The sequence below is a fragment of the Acanthopagrus latus genome, chromosome 6 (assembly GCF_904848185.1).
Source record: "Acanthopagrus latus isolate v.2019 chromosome 6, fAcaLat1.1, whole genome shotgun sequence".
Taxonomy (NCBI): domain Eukaryota; kingdom Metazoa; phylum Chordata; class Actinopteri; order Spariformes; family Sparidae; genus Acanthopagrus; species Acanthopagrus latus.
The window spans coordinates 13267273-13285226 of NC_051044.1; the positions used below are offsets into that span (position 1 = coordinate 13267273).

The window sequence follows — 17954 nt, forward strand, 5'->3', positions numbered from 1 at the left end:
ATAACAAATAGAGCCATGTGCAGGCTCTAGCAAATACATTTCAGCCTTCATACAGAAATGTAATACAAACCACTGGCTGACTAAAATAGAACTTAATAGAGTGGGTAGGTAATTTATCTACTCGGTACTTAGAAAACCAGTTAGCCAGTTGATGAACGAGGAAACAAGGTCACAGAGCTGTAAAGAGGAACGTGTTGAGAGATATGTTCACTGAGCAGAACTATTAATACTACCACACCCGTGGCTTCGACTTCAGCAAAAAACACCCTCTGAATGCCTCTTGCTCGTGTTTGCTGCAGGTGGTTTCCTCCTTTATTCAGGTTTAGGTACCATCTATTAGAGAGAGGGGGGAGCAGCAGTTGAGAATTTAAGAAATTGGATTAACTTTCCCTTACTAGGGAATAAGAAAAGAGGAAGAATAGGGGAGCCACTTGGCTCTGACAGCTGCTTAAACACATCACCTGCCACACACACCCCATCTCCATCATCATCTTCTCTGTATCGGCTGAAACTCAAATAGCGTTCAGCACGCTAGCCATATTCATCCAATTATCTTAACTTCTCCTCACTGGTAGGAAACATGAATGGTTGTGCGCTTCACCTACCATGAGGCTGTGTACACTCGCTGCCGGCTGGATGACCTTTATTTGTTACTCAAAACGAAGAGACTCGAGTCTTGTTCCAGATAAAACCCAAGATGGATTTGCGGGGGTGAGCGGTGACTGCAGGTGAATGGATGAAGTCTTTTATATTAAAAGTTAAACTGTTTTTATAGACCAATATTTAGACTTTTTGGGAAAAGCACTAATCTGTTTTCCTGCCAATACTGGAATCAATGGAGAGGCACAGAGCCAGAGCCAGGAAACAATTAGCTTAGCTTAGCAGAAACACTGGAATGGAAGCAGGAGACACAGGAGCTCACTAATTGATGTTAGATTCAGTTTGTCTAATCCACGCAAGTACAAAACTCTGAGAAGTTTGTCAGGGCATCACAAACTTATTCTACTACTTCCTAGAGACTTACTGATTTCCATACAGTGAGACTTTAAGAGTTACTGCATTACAACAGAGACAGCTTGTCCACTTATCTTAAGGTCAACGGTTCAATCTCCTGCTGCAAAGAGTCTGTGGGCAAGATACTGAACCCAATCCTGGTGTCATCTATTGGTTTGTGAGTGGATGTTGGACTGGCGGTGCGCGGCTGCCTCTGCAACCACCATCTGAATGTGTCTAAATGTCCGTAACTTGTCAAAAAAAAAGATTTTCAGGCTAAACATTTGATCAAAGTTGCAAAGTTATGACAGTTTTATTTCTTGTTTTGAAGATGTTAACTTCTTATTGTGAGACCTCGGCAGTCATTTCTGCCCCGAGTGGGATTTAAAAGATCTGTATTACTTTAGTTATACTTTTATGTGCTTACAGTGCTGTATTTGACAATGGCCTGAGAACATGTCAAATGTGATTTCATTTAGAGGATATCAACTTCATGCAAATCGCCAGAAACATACTGTAGAGCCACTGGCACTGAAGCACAGTCGTCAATGGCAGCTTTTATTCTTTATTAATTTTTTTTTTTTACTTGGACATAAACAGATTGTGGGCTTAGAGGCTTTTCCTGAGGCTGAATTTGTTTTTCTTCTAACTTGGGCGATTTCAGAGGCTCTTGTCTGGGGATAAATCTGCCAGTGCCCACAGGGGTGGAAAATCTTCTGCTATACGCTGGAGAGGAACGAGAGAGAAACTTATTAGAACCTGTGGGGGGATTCCAAGTCTTAATGTCACACTCAGCTGCGCACTCAACATCTTGACATGCTTTTAAATTCAATATCCTAGCCAAAGGACACTGATAGAATATATTTACGGACAATGAGAACAGATTAAATGCATCTTCTAATCCTAAAGTATAAGTTTCTAACAGTGACCAGTGCACTGAAATGGGACAATTAGACAATAACAGTCCTCTGTGACTGTAAATTGAATATCTTTGGGTTTTGAATGTGACCTCTGTAGAAGTCCTTGAGCTATAGTAGAATGTCACCGGTTTCTTGCATTTTATATTTCAAACAAATAATCATGAAGAAAAGAATCAAAAGATTAATGGAAAATAATTGCATTTTTTCAGTCACTATCACAAATAAGCTAATTAGCTCATTTTTATATTTACATATAAAGGACATAAACTAGCTTGTATAGTCAGAGACAATCTGGCTCAGAAAAGGGATATTGCATTGGGAACTACATTGAACTATACTGTATGTGCAAACTTGTGCCATCTGCCTAATTTAAAAAATGTAAAGGTTAAATATTCATAATACACTTAACTCAGCATGATGCTGTAGGGAAAATGGCATTTTCCACTGCTGGCCTGTTCTCCAGTACTTTCTGAAGTAAGCCGATGCTCGGACCTCCTTCTACAGTACAGCCTCACTTCTATTTGTGCTACAATTTATCCTCAATCACTGCGCCTTCTGCATTACTTAACATGCAGCTCCAATGCCTCTCATGCAGAAAGAAAAGCTGAATACAAATTTAATTGCTAGAAACAAGTCTGTTGATTCACTGCTCCGACTCTTAGTCCAAACTTCAGACTGCATCTGTGTTTCAGCATGCTAAACGGAGCCCAACAATTATGTGCAATCTTTGAGGGAAGCAGCAGTGCAAACAGTTAAATTCCTGCGCGCGCACACACACGCACACACTATGAAAGAGTATAAACTGACCACACAGCAGATACTGAGTGGATAAAGGTCTTGCCTCTTAGAATTAATAAATCATAGCTATTTCTAGAGCGTTTCAGAAAATAATATGGAGAGAAATGAGTGGTGCTAACAAACACACACAGGTTCTAATTAAACTCTATCAGTGAGGCAAAGAAAGAACAGCTGTCTTCATTTTTTCCTTCAACATAACACAGTGTCTCGTATGCAGACACACTTATAGAAACATAGGCAAAATACACCCCCCACCCCCCCACCCAACCCAACCACCACCAACACAGACAAATCCTTGGTGCATACAGTGAAAAACAAGCCCACATCAATAAATGAACCATGCCATCCTTTGGCAATTTCCGTCCGTATGCCCAGAGCAAACAGATGGTGTATGTTCTGTGTGCGTTTTAGATGGTACCTAGGAGGCTGCCGTGGACCTGAAATCTGCGCAATGTGGATGAGTCTTAGTATTTACATTAGAGTGGCCAAAGTGTAGTGCTGCATGTGTGTTCTGTTCTAGCACTACCAAGGTCTATTTATGATTCATATTTCAAGGGGGAGTGCAGGCTGTGGAAAGCTGGCTCCCTGATGGAGAAGAGCCCTCAGAATGCAGGAAAATGTCCCAGCATGCACCCACACTCACGACGCCCCAAATCTCACACCCACAGCTTTTTGTCACCCGAGCCTGAGCGATGCATGCCTTTTGCATTTCTGAGAAAATATCACAAAAATGACGACGCTTGGATTTATCCGTCTTGGAGAATTGGACCAGAACGTTCCCATAGTGAAGCACTAATTCCTTTTCTGTAATTACAGCTCGTAATACTTAAAGGAAACATTGAACCTGTGATGTGTACACGTTCGGTTTGTAAATCTTTAACATCCTTCTCCCATACTGTCTCTATAAATTCTGCCATCTGCAACATCAAATAAGTTCTAGGTGTACTCAATGAAAACAGAGCTGGTGGGACAACCTTTTTTTAAGTAGCATCATATCTCTGACTTTGACAATGATAAATCACAACTTCACACAACATGGTGGGATTTAAATGCCATCCGCTTACACAACCCTGCCAGCAGCTATTTACTGTGTCTGTGACTCACTGTCAACTTTACAACCCAAAGTGGACCTCCAGAGATGTGAGGAATCGTACTGACAGTCTGGGCTGAGGCGAGTTTACTTGTAGATTTACACCAGGGTGGGAGGTGAGGCAGCTCTGATTTACTTAGCCACTGCAGTAAAAGATACAGAGTGCAACACAGCAGAAATAACAAGAACAATGACGAAAAATACCCTCCCAGAGCATAAATGTTAGCCACAGCAGTTTAGAGAGAGCTCTTCTATTCAGTCTGCACAAAAATGGCAGTCCAAATGAAAAGTGATATTTAAAGTCATCACCTCAGCATTACTCTGCAGCAGTTTATTTGCCACGCCTAAGCAAATAAAAAATGGCTCTTGTAAAAGTGAGTCATTCCCACAAGACCCCTTTCTAGGCTTGGTTGCTTGGGAAAAGAGCTGATAACCGGACTGTGAAAAGCAGCGGCTTTATGGGATTGACTCACCTGCACTGCCTTCCCAATCTCACAGATATTCTTCCATTCCCTGAGCTGGACTACTTTACATAATCATAAGCCATTTTGTGTGCATCATTAATTCAGTCCTGACTGAAGCCATTTAATCATTCCTTGGAGGAGGTGCCGGCTCTCACAGTCGAGCTTGATGATTTTAACCAGTCATGTCATGCAGGCCCAGTGTCACATTACCGAGTGGATCAGTCTGTGCTGAAGCTGCTGAATCCCTGCGTACCTTGAAAATACGCTTATTTTGATGAGATCCTCGGCCTTGTGGCGAAGGTCCTTTCCGACATAACCCACGTCCTTGCCCATGTGTGCGCCGACAGTCTTGATTCAAGCTCAAGGCTGCCATTCAAGAAAACAGAGAGGACTGTATTCAAATGAGCCCAATCTGAATTTCACACTGCTATTCTGCCAGAGAGGATAATCGTGGAAAGTTTTGTTGGAGGATAAGCCGTATTCTTCTTGGGAACAGTTATAAAACCACTAACGTCTTCAGCTGTCAAAATGGCAAAATGAAAAGCTGATTTTAACAAAGAAAAATGTATTGTGCTCAAGGATGGAGGGAGAAGTGAGTGGCCACGTTAAAGGGCTTGCAAGCTTCGACTCCAAGAGGCACGTTGAAAGATACACAGTGACATGAGAACAGATCACTCCAGCCTACTGTACTTCCTCTTGGGCATAGTGCCTTTACCAGCATTAACCTTAGCACTCTCTTCTTTGTTTTCTTTCACTCGCTCCTTCCTCCCCTTTCATTCGCATCTCACAAAACACTATGTCTTGCCCTTGGTGCATGCATCTCTGAGCCTCACGCTGCAGTTAGGCCTGCATTACCTTCAGTTTACATCAGACACACAAACACAGAGCCAGTTATGTGCTCTGGACTACACTGCAGAAGCGCAGAACACAAACAGCCGCTGGCCCCGTGAGCTGAAAATGATTTTACTCATTCAATATCATTACCCTCAATAATGACAGTGTGCCAACGTGGCGAGGCTGCCGCTAGCGAACCAGATGCAGATGGTTGTGACGTGCCTTCAGCAGCACTGAGGATGGTTGATGCGTTTCCTCAAATCAACGCCTGATCTTAATTTTGTCTAATTTTCAAAAAACAGACTCTTCTTGTTTCTCTTCTGAGGGTTTGGGTCTTGAACATTTTTTCAAAGTTCAACCTGAAATTATTTCATTTAAAGCTTGAATGACAATCCTGTAAAGAACACAGTACTTCTGATGATCCTGCAGAGTAAAAGAGTAGAATACAAAATATGAAAAACAAAAGAACAGCCTAGAAGCTTTTAATAAAGGCTCTTCGTCAGCCTCTATAGTGTGAGATTTTACTGCACTTTTAGTGTCGCTACAGAAACTGATATCTGTACATTAAATCTAGTGTTTCCTCCACATTTATAAAGGAGCAGTGGACCACCACAGTAACAACATTACTGTCACATAACCACCACTGCGAGATAAAATGAGTACCCTTTGGAAAATATACAGCATGTGTCGGTAACCATTGTTAAAAATGTGTAAGACTCATTTACATACATCTTCACACTATGTTTCTAGTCGATGTAGCAAATGGATGCAAGTTTTTAGTGAAGGCTTGTCATTTTAAATCAATATGTTTTATATCAAGCAACCGTCTTTGGTGAGCAGTTGAGTGACAGGTGGGAAAACAGGGTAAGAAAGCAGGTCATCATTGCAAAATAATTCCCGACAGGCTGAAAGATGCCTGCGATGCTAAGCAGATTCATTGCATTAAAAGCCAGCTTGCTGTAGATCACGATGTGCTCTGACTTACCAAGCTGAAAAGTAATGCAAACTCATTCTCTCAGCAACACTGCCTACAGATTTTGTGTACCTCCTCTGCTCTTCAGTTTGTCGTTCTCAGCTGTTCCCCTCAGTGCTCCAATATGCACTTAAACATATTTTCCTTCATAATCTGCTCACTACTCAGCCCTTGTGTAAAAGCTAGTTTAATTTGAATAATTTTCGCCACACAACTAGAAGACATTAGCATTTTCTTATCAATACTCTGCAAATAAACCTTTGCCAACACATTTAATATGGGGAATGCTAGATAAAAGGCAGTCATTAGTCTTTGTGTCTCTTGGGGGTTTCTGCACACAAAGAGGCAAAAAGAAAAATCCCTTCAATAAAATGGCAACCCTTTCATCCACAAAAGCAACAGAACTTTAAATACTACAACAGACCAGTAATCAGTAATCAGCTGATTGAAGGGACAGCATAAATATTCAATGCAGCTTCATGTCAACGTACAACGTTGTGGGCAAAAGCTATCATTATGCAAAGTGTTTGTTTGCAAGGCATGTCTCTCCTTAATATGACAGGAAGTGACAGCTGACTTCCTAAAGCTTTTGCTTCAATAATTGGGAAAAAATATCTGATTAGTTAGTTATATTTCTGTTTTTTTTAAATTCAACAGAAGGATCTGCAGAGATAATTATTAACATAAACCTACATTATAAGGGGTTCACAACCAACAGATTATTTGTGTAAGGCATACAAATCATAAAAATGCTGGTTTATGATCGTGGTATTTTTGACTAATCTTGGAAAATACTAATTAGTTTTCCCCTTTCCAGCTGATTGAATGCAGCTTACTGTAGTTTGTTTATGGTGCTTATTTGTCACTCGTGCACAGAACGGATTAGACATCAATGGCCACCAATTTAATGTAAATTAAATGCCAACCACTTAGTTTTATCAATCATGTACAAAATTCAGATAAATTTAGAGACTGGGATATTTTTCTAGCATGTATTAAATAGGTCCTAATTGTGAAAAATTAATGGTAAATAAAAGTTTGAGGAGGTTAATTTGTTACTGTCACAGTGAAGCACGTCTCTTAGCTGTAAACAGGTGGGGGTTGGCAGTTCTTACAGGGAGGAGTAAGAAGAAAAACTGGCAATGTAATGTAGACTGAGCCAAATAATTTGATGGTCATTATTCTAAATCTACTTTAGCAAGAGGAGAAAACTCCTGCCGTTAAAGATCCACTCAAACATTTTATAAGTCTGAAAGCTTTGGGGCCAAATTTACAGCTACCAGATTCTACTCAAGACATGCCCTACCTATACTTCATGCCAGTCCTCATGCTTTGCTCGCTGGAAGACGGCACACTCTGAACAGAGAGCTGTCCCAGACTGCGAGCCACCATCGCCACCGCTCTGAACTTGCTGCGAGTGCCTGTGTTCGGGCTGTTGGCGTTCTGTCGGTTTAGCCTGTCTTCAGTGTTGCGGCTCACACCCCCACGGTGGTCCGTGCACACTAACGAGACCTGCATCCTGGCTTTCGGCCGGCTGTCCCAATTCAGATACTCTTGATCAAAACTCTCTTCTGGCTAAATCAGGCAGGGCAAACTCCCAGAGGTGGAAAGTCTGTGGGTCCTCTACAGAGCGTGAGATAGTTCAGTCTGTAGCAGGCAACTACTCTGGAATCAGCCTCACACACAGTGTGCCTCCGCTAGAGATCACTGCCCAGTCGCTGAAGTGACTGACCAGCTCACAATGTTCACTAAAAAAAGGGGGCAGAAGGGTGGGATGGCGGATCAGAAGAAAACAAAATCCTCTCAAAGGAAATCCAAATACAAGCAAAACATCACAGCATCTGTGCCTCCGCTGGTTTGAGAAACAAATGTGCAATCACTGCGGACTTAAGACACATAAAACACAGGTCGAGCATGAAGCAACAAATTAAAGAAAAAACAAAATCTTTTGCAAACCAAAGTCCAAAAATAGCAGAGCTTGTATAAATCCCCCTCTGCAAGTTCTTCCTCGATTCATCTGGGTGTCCCCCCCTCGCTTTATCAATAAATCAGAGAATCATCAGAGGCTGACAGGCAGAGAGTCTTGCAATTTCCTTTTAAAAGCTGAGCTCAGTGCTAGAGATAACACCTCTCAGTGCCAAGCATTAAGAGTGGAAACGAATAAATCCACACAAAGAGATGGTGAGAATAAAACACGAACACACAGTTCCAGGAGGTTTTCATCTCCTCTTCTTGAATCCGCCTTGACAGTTGGACTGGCTGCTGAATATTCTACTGAATACTACTGCATGTTAGGAAAAGGGCAACCTCATATTCACGTCCCAGCTCTGACCGTTGCCTGAATTAAACTTACATCTGTATGCCTTGTGCTCAGAGTAAAGCAGCACAACGCACACATGGAAGAGATGGGAGGAGAGAGGGGGGAGAGAGAGACAGAGAGAGAGGGAGAGAGAGAGGAGAGAGAGAGAGGGAGAGAGAGAGGGAGGGAGAGAGAGACAGAGAGAGAGAGCGAGAGGGAGGAAGGGAATGTGGTAGGAGGGATATGAAGAAAAGCCACGAGGAGGAATAGTCAGAGAGCTATGGCAGCGTGAGAGCAAGGCAAATCTGTTGTGCTCACAGCAGCTCTCTAAAGAAAAGGGTAGTGCATGTTTTATGTGCTCTTCTTTATCATATGTTACCCTGCAGTGTGATTTAATATAGTTTATTCTTTCAGAAGAAAAGGAGGGAAGCCGAGTGTTCAGTGCTCGGTCAGGACTTGACGATGGTCCCAGAAAAGGGTCTCTCACGTGGGTTTGTTCAACTGCCCATGAAATATTCATTATGTAACTTCATCTGTGACAATATATGTCTAAGGCAGGGCTGTCAAAGACATAACTGAGACATTGCGTTTTTATCTATACCTATCTATCCCTCATCATTTGACTATAAAACTGTAATTAATCAAAAAAGAAAAAAATTATCTTAGAATTTTTCTTATACTGAGCAAAGAAATAATTAATGTAGTAGTATGCTGCTCTTGCACACTACTGTGTAACACCTGTTATCAGATCTGATGAGCAATAAAAGCATTCTGAGTCAGCGCAGGTAAGCGTGAACAGTTAAAATATGATAATGGCCGGGGGTTGAAAGTAAACACCACAGTAATTGGATTCAACGCAACAGTGGCTGCAGATTGAAGAGACAGTAGATGAGACACATGCTCCCAGTAATATAATACTGAAGCTTATCTGAGTGGACCAGCTAGTGTGCCAGGGAGATAATTAAAAGAGATGCCATCAGGAGGAGACATGTATAGAAAACCAGTGGAGGAAGCGACCTCCATCAAAGGAATTCAGCAAACAGGCTGTTGCTAACTGACAGGCCTATTCTTGGAGCTATGACCTTTTGCTCTCCTAGACTTAAATAGAACCCTGAGGGGAAAGGTGCTTTAATTCAACTGAAATCTGATTTAAATTTCACACTGTGAGGGAAGAGCAGAGAAGCTGAGCTCAAGACGACCTTTTCGAATGCCCCTTTTTTCCAACGAAGACAAAGTGAGTTTGAGTTTAAAGGGGATCCCCTGGTACGGACATTGTATTGAATTTATGACTGCATATCAATCTCAACAGCAACAGCAGAAGCAACATGAAGGCAAAATCGATGGGCTCTTTGCTCAGATTGTGCAAGACTAGTTGACCAGTCGTTTATGATTGCTGCCCTCACAAGTTGGCACCTGATATAGCAGTTTGTTAAAGTTAACCTTATTTTATAAACATACTCATTTAACTTATCTATGAACATTATGCACTGGAATGTCATGTCTTAAGAGCCAAATGTTGCTTAATAAAAAATAAGCATCCGTTACCAATAATAACAATGTCACCTTTCTTTTGCTAAGATGTTGTGCAACCACCTTCCACTAGGGTACCAGCAGCATCTTAAATATGATTTGGAGGTTATTTTCACTCATGTCCGGTTGTTGGTTGGTTCGTTGGTTAGTCAGCAGTATCTAAAAAAATTCTACAGGCGGATTTCCCCAAAACTCAGATTTCAGCTCAGTAAAGACCCCATTAACCTTTCTTTAATATTGCTGGATTAGGTTTTTTTGGTGGCTGGTGTCTACGAGTGAGTACAATTGAGTGAATTTGATATTAAGTCACGCTTGATCAAATTAAAGGAAACTGCTGGGTCTTTGTGGAGGAATGCGCTCTACCAAATGCCATTCTAGTTAAAGAATGTTCAGTTTTTTACAGTCTCAAATGGCTCCTACAGCATACGCAAAAACTTATGGACATTGTTTATTGCTACAGATATCCTGAGTGTCAAGTCTAAGTTTAATAATCCATGTACATGTCAGGGATAGTAGTTGTTTGGAACATTTGACGGTTATGTCCTGAACTTTGTGTCAGAGTGATGGGGAACACATTTACTTCTGATGCGATGCCCTCCACGAACACCAGTCTGCCCTGACTGGCCCTTCACCACAGGGTATGGTCTATGCACTCATGCCGTGGAAACGTGATGCTGCGATCCCTACCCCCTGAGAAGCTGGAGAGGCCAGGGACACAAGCTCAGGCTGCACAGATACAGTGTCAGCCTTGTGATACATTCTGAGCCCACCAAATAAGGCTGACAAAAATCCCATAGCCCCAGGTACAAATGGGAACACATGCCAACATGTGGGATAACAATAAATATTTATTTAGCTAAAATTGTTTTGGCTTTTTCTATCCTGCCATGGTTTTACCTGGCTACTGAAACCACATGACTGACTGATTTCTTGTCATTACTACACCACATAAGACCTGCGTTGACCCTTGATTTATTTTCGTCTGAGAATCTACACATTTATTGACTGGCTTTCAATGCAAGATGGTTCTCAATATGGGCATGCATCACTTGACAGCGATCCATCATTTAAATCAATCTATAGGACGACCATTTTTCACATGAAAACCACACTGCATTCATTATCTTTATTCACAGTAACAGTCCAGTAAAACATCTAAAATAAAAAATTACATAACCTCACATGCAGCACAGCCTTCTATTTAATAAACACACTAGAACCTATAAACTGCCACAAATATATGCCAACAGAGTGAGCCACAAATATGTGCAATCCAATAAACCATGCCTGTCACACTTACTATGATTTAATAATTTAAAACAGGCACATCTGCCAACTTTCTTCAGAATGACAACATGCCTTTCATTTCCCTTTGACTATATCTGGAATACAATAAAGGGACCGAAAGAGCAGATAAACAGAAGAGACGATCATTAAAGATGACTGACATGTTATCGCCGCATGATGACATGCATGGTTCTCTTAACGAAATTGCAATGTTAGCAGGCGCTCACTGTCTCACGGATTAGTAAAGCCTTTTATATCTCTTGAGTTAAAAACCTACAACCTTGTTCCACTGAACATGTAACACTCCTGCACTGCACTCATGCCATTGCTGAAGGGAAGGTCTCTCATCTGTGTGACATAAAGTACCTCTATGTTTATTTCATTACTTGAGTTTTCACTTGCATGACACGACAGATTGCACTGCAGAGGACGCTTTCGCCCCTGGCCTGCTCTTGAACCCAGAGTCGAAGTCAGTCTGAAAAAAATGCTGACACATTTTCGATCACTTTCACATTAAATGTGCACTTTAATCTGGATTTCTTCTGAGCGAATACTGGCCTGAACTATGAGCTGCTTTGTGTTCATTCATCAGAGTCTGCTAGAGCAGATTTGGAATGAACCTCTATTCATGGTGAGTCACAAGATAAATCAGTCATAAAGATTGCAGAACTAAAAATAAGAAACTGATCTTTACATAATGCCTTAGAGTTTCTCTGTTAAATTGCTAATTAGTGGCATTGCGTTCAGGGTGAACACAGTGGCGTGACTCAGAATTTGCTCAACCCGATGCATGACTGTTCTTTCACCATAAAAAGTAATTTTTGTATCAATGCAGAGGGAAAGAAGTGAACAATACCTGACAACCAAATCCTATCAGTTCCCTTTGTTAGTGCTGGACTTAGTAGCTGGCTGTTAGATAATAGTGCTGAGCACAATCTCACTGCAGAGAAAAGAAATCCATCTCCTCCCACATATTAGAACAATGTCCACCTCTTGTGTCATGGCCCTCGTCTTCCTTGCCTTGATTAAGTGCCTGATTTGTGGCTATCCAAAAATCTAGTGAGCTGCTAAAACCCCTCTCAGACACTCAATCACTCTGAGTGAAAGCAGAGTCCTGATAGGGCCCTGCACTTCATTCAAAAGCAGGGGAGGAAGAGAAGAGAGAAGCTGAAGATACACAGCAGAACATGCGTGTTTCTCTGATCACGACTACAGGAGAGTAAAAAGAGAAAAATAAAAGACTTGAAGACAATAATGTTTAGATACACATTCACCATGTAGCCCCACAGCTGTAAAACATAAGCACATAGAAGCTACAGATACGCTTACTGACAATCCTACATCCCTTATTGCCAATACTAGGCAAGACAGCAACACACATATATAGACACACACACACCATTAAATAAAAAATAAAATTGATTTTGCTCTTCTCATCCTTGCAGCCCTGACTGTGGAGAAGCAATGGCAATCAATGATGCCATACCATAATGAAGCCTCTGTAGTCCTTCCTTGTCATGCTGGGGCGTCCCCAAACTGCAGCTAAGGAGCTCAGTGGCAAAGATGGGAGGACAAATACAGTAATCTACAGAGCATTAGAAACTACTCTGACCACTCAGGTACTGTGGGGTATAGTCGTGAGCAGTGATCTCTCACCACAACGGCAGTATTAACTCTAAAAATAGGCACTGGCTCTCAGAATCAATTCTACACAGTGAGCCTGAACAAAACACAAAGAATGCCCCTAAGCCACTGAAAGGGGAAAAGACTCCAATATTTGTCATTCCTCTACCCAAAGGGACTAATTTGCTCTCAGGGGCAGTGTGGATACCTCCCTCGAGCTGGGATTGGCACATCGAAAGTTGCTGCAGGGTGGCAGGCTTGATCTGTCTGAGCAAGTTTAGCAGGCTCTCTGCAGGGACTGCTGCAGAGATCCTGGGATAAGGATGCCTTTGAAATCTGCAATTAAACGTGGCTTTCACATCTTAAAGCAATGAGTTCAAAGCTGGATAAACAGTATTTTACTATACTATATTGTCTGCTATATTTCAACTGCATCTTCTCTCTCCAGCCCAGCCTTCAACTGCATACATCTCTCACTGTCAGCTTAAGAAAGATTATCCACAGGCGTCAGGCCAGGACAATGTCATTTGTGGCTGGTAGTGATTGTTAGCAGCAGAGAGAATGACCACAGATGTATCATGTGTAACTGTTGGCCAGCTGTCCAATGGAGGTTTAAGTTCCACTTACAGGAGGTTTAATTGAACAGTGTTAGCAAGGATTCAAGTAACTGAGTGAAAAGGATGGCGTCCTTGAGATTGGGTGGCAACGATGAGGAGAGTGTGTACGCATGTGTGTTTCAGCGAGGGAGTGGGTGAAAGGGCTTAAGAGAGTAAATGGAAAGTGAAGTGAGGTCAGACAGATTGACAGTGTTGATCGACAGATGTGGTAATGCTTTTCTAGCAGCTTAATGCAACCTCGAGCTGTGTCTAAACATTTATAATGGCTGACTGTTGCATCCCTATAATGAGGATGCAATTAAGTGGAGCACAACATATATTGGAATATTGTTATATACTGCATAGGTATTTAACCATGATTTTGTGTCTGTATTTGATCTGAATGATTGCAGTGGTAAAAGAGATTTTAAATAGCTGATACATAAATAGAAAGACAGCAGAACATTTGGCTTTCTACAAAGGTTAAATACTATCTGTGATTCTGGGAATTCCTGAGGATACAGGAACGTAAAGAGAGACATAGGTCACATCTGTGAGCAGCGAGTGCTGCAATTATTAACTCTCCAGTGAATGTGACAGATTCCCAGCAGACAGCTGGGCTCAGGAGGAGCTGTTGTTTCAGCTGTCCTCTCTGACACATCTAACTGAGCAGGAGAGCTGAGACAATGAAAAATAGAGGGCAGGGAAACCCTGTTCTTATGTAATATAGAGTCATTACAGTGCATTTTGGTTTAAGCTAAAATCATCTGTAATGAGACAAACTTGTCTGTGTCATTTGGGAATGTGGAAAAATGGTGACTAAAGACAGTTCATTTGCAATGTTCCTAATGTATAACTAATAAAGATGTGTACAGTGTGCAATGAAGTACATACACATTGTGGGTTTTAGTAAATATGTCGACTATTACAAAACAGCAGTGATCTCACAGCCATGTGGGGATGTCAGCCTCACTGCTTGCTTATGTAACAAGGTGTCCTTAAATCAAACAGGGCTGCATTACACGCACCCTCACTAATCTGAAGGAAGAGAGCGTGAATCGAGGAAACAGAATAATCTGTCCTGGTCAACGGAAGATCCTCTTGCCTGCCTGTGTGCATTTGTCAGGGAAAGGAATGTTCACACAAGGAAGCGTTGCTAAGCAGAAACCGTTTCTATTGTGGACCTTTCAGTGGAAAGATGTGGCTGCTTGCTGTTGGAGCCCTGGCCAAGACTGTTTTAAGAATATACTGGTTAAAAGACATGCTAGAGAAGCAACAGCCTGAAAAGGTCCAGTGAATATGATATAGGGGGGGCAAATGGTATACAATTTTCAAAATTATGTTTCATTAATGTGTAATCACCAAAAACTACAAAATCGCTGTGTTTTCATTACCTTACCTTTCGTATTTACCAGGGGGGTGGGTACTATTCCACAGAGTCTGCCATGTTTCTACAGTAGCCCAGAACAGACAGACCAAACACTGGCTCTATAGGGGGCTTTTTGCGTTATTCTTGAGTTACTACGGAATGGTTGCAATGCTTGCAAGTTTACAACCTCATCACTAGATGGCAGTAAATCCTACATACCAGACCATTGAAAAAAAATTCATGACACAACAAGCCATGTTTTCCAAAATAGACAGAAAGCACTGCAACATCTTTGACACAATTGTCTGTAAATGTTATTACCTAAGTATCAGCTTCAAAATCATGTTAATGGTACAGTGTCTTGTAAGAGGGCAAATGGTGTCTCTGTCTCAGCCACTCCGTCCCATCACTCGTTTCTGCACTATGTAACTTCAGTGCAGAGGGTGGATCACAGCGTTACATACATGTTTTAACATGTGACTTTGATTATGATGTAATGACTTTTGTTTGTAGTTTTACAGACTTACCACTTGATAGCAAATGCCATGATGGCATAAGCTTTTGATGGTAATGCCATGTCACCAATATTAAAAGGGGTCAAACCAAGCTTATGAAACCTTGTTTTTTCTTAGTTACTGTTTCTGTGTCCCTGAATAGCCCCGACCAATATAATACATTGACAAAAACCTGCTCTTTCATGTGGTCTGACCACTGTTAGTAAATCCCTGACCGAGACTTCTGAAAGGTCAGATGAGTTCCAACCTTTTGCCTGTTGTTGGTCAGATGAAACCACGCCCACTTTCACACAGTTAAAGTCTTGATGGGTTCATTCTCATTACATCCCTGCAGCTGTCATCATTCCAATAAGTTAACATTACTGTAGGCCAAATGCATGCCAACATACTAGTTCTTGTCTTATTTGTAGTCTGATTAACAATACATTCAAATACATGGCCATCTGTTACACTGAATAATGTCTCTTTGCTTGACTCAACCTTTTAACTCATAATCTTTTAGTATTAACGTTTCCCATTACTAATACCCCACTGAGGAAACACTTGGGAAACAGCACACTACCTAGCCATTTCTGGTCTCATCTGTGGTCTGATACACAGTTGAGTTCTCAAATTCAGTGTGAAATATCGCTATATTCCAAGCTGATGTAGCTGTCAGTATACTTTGCAGTACCGACATAAGTATGGTTTCTATGGGAATGTGGAGGTGGTTGGGTTTCAACTAAAGTAGGTTGGAAAAATGACACATGCTGCCTGCTGGTCCTTGCCTCAAATCTCAGTCTACACCAACACAAATACCTGACACATGGATGTAGTCTCCGCGATGAAAAGGTAACTGGACAAAGATTAAACACGGAAATTACACAAGAAAATTTTTTTTCGTACAATAAGAATTTGGTTACTTAAGGAGAAATGAATTCAGTCAGAGTGGATAAAGTGTTTTCTCAATGACTAAGCAAATACAAAAGGGACCATAAAAGAATCAAAAGGATTAGCAGAGCATGACAAATGTAGGAAAAACCTATAAAAGTTTCAGGCAAATGCATGACAACGCTACACAAGATAATATGATAGGTTTAATGAAAAAGAAAAACAACAATTTTGAACATTATCTGGGCTTTATATTATAGAGCACAGCAACAACTGCACTGAACAAAGGCAGGACCTGCTTTTTCTGAATTTCTGAGGGAGCAGCCAAGCATTTAAAAGCAAACTTCCCCAACATTAAATATGCAAGACTGACCTAAAACCACAGTAATGTACTAAAAGCTTCTGTTAGTGTTCCCTCTTCACACGGATAGCCTTAGACTTGTGAATGAAAACCCCTTTGGCCTAGTATTCCCTAACCACAACCTACAGAGTAACACTTTACTGTGTGTTAAGATTTACATCGTTCATATTCTCTCTGTTGTCTAAGGATCTATTGTTACTTATTATGTAAGTGTCATCAGGGACAGAAAAATAAATCACAGTAAGATTTCCGACATATCAAATACAGAAGCAGCTAGGGGTGTGCGTCTCTCCCTCATAAGATGATTCGATACAGACCTAGATACATGGGCTCCAATACAATTCAGGGACGACACATTTTAAATACGAAGCGATTTGGTGTGATTCGATACGATACGATGCAATCTAATACAGTTCTTAACATTTTTTTAATGTAGACATTAATTTTCCATTACCAATTAAAATAAACAATTCTATAAAAGTGGCGTTGCTTACCTTACCATGCCTCAAAAGCCACCACTCTCGACCACACTGTAAGGTCGTAAGTCCTACGCAATAAAATAGGTTATAGATGCCGTGATTACCATGGACCTTGCCGAGTTGTGGCTAAGCTGTGGCTTGAAAAAGTCTTTAAAAAGCCATGTCGTTGTCTTGCGTGTTCTTGCTTGTGCTAGCTGTAACGTTACTAATGTTAGCTTCCACAGACTCCTCGTCACCCGCATAGTTTTCTCGATGCAGTCTCACCAGGTGATTTTCAGATTTGTCATGCTACTGCTGTACTTAATAGTTCCACAGACCATAGATATGGCCAGACATTTGTCCAAACGTCCCTCCTTCTAATAAAATCCAAATCTTTTCGAAACTTTAGATTTCAGATTTGCTGGTGCATTGTAAACAGCGTCAGAATTGTCAGGCATGTTGTTGTTCTTATGGTTTTCCCCTCGGACAGGCTAACGCTACTCTCACATCAATCTTGCGTTGACCTTTAGCCATTTACGTGAGTTGAGGGACGCTCTGCAGAATTAGCAGCAAAGCTTCCGTCAACAGATACATAACTTTAGAATCGGGGCATCTACCGGTTAATGGTGAATTTATATCGATGCAGGGGTCCGCGTATCGATGTAGTCGCATCTTTAATGTTAAAAAACAATTACCGATTGGTATTGAATTTACACCCCTAGAGGCAGCACATTCTGGCGCTCAGAAGGAAGTTCAAGAAGAGGACAGCAAAAGACATCACCCTGGGAGAAGTTTTAAACAAGCAAAACTTCAAAAAAAATTTGGAGATGAAAGACGACAGTTTAGGAAATGTCTGCTGAATATTGTTAAGTAACAACTTTATGGGATCCAAAGCGACAACGGCACAATTTTAAAGCCTGAGTGTCTAAAAGGCTGGGGACAGTGGAGAGGGCCTCCTACCTCCTGTCACTACT

The 17954-nt window shown here is 41.3% G+C and overlaps 1 protein-coding gene across 9 annotated transcripts in view; it reads right to left on the bottom strand.

The window, feature by feature from the left end:
- Positions 1–17954, bottom strand: part of kcnab2a (potassium voltage-gated channel, shaker-related subfamily, beta member 2 a) — an 86587-nt gene that overhangs the window by 22341 nt on the left and 46292 nt on the right. Inside the window, exon 1 of one of the 9 annotated variants that reach the window (XM_037101186.1) lies at positions 7379–8410. The exons of 7 other annotated variants lie outside the window; for them this stretch is intronic. In XM_037101186.1, the coding sequence (XP_036957081.1) occupies positions 7379–7590 (212 nt within the window). In that variant the 5' untranslated portion in view covers positions 7591–8410. Of the gene's footprint in view, positions 1–7378; positions 8416–17954 lie in introns of those variants that run through there. One more of the 9 variants, XM_037101194.1, reaches the window with a different exon arrangement.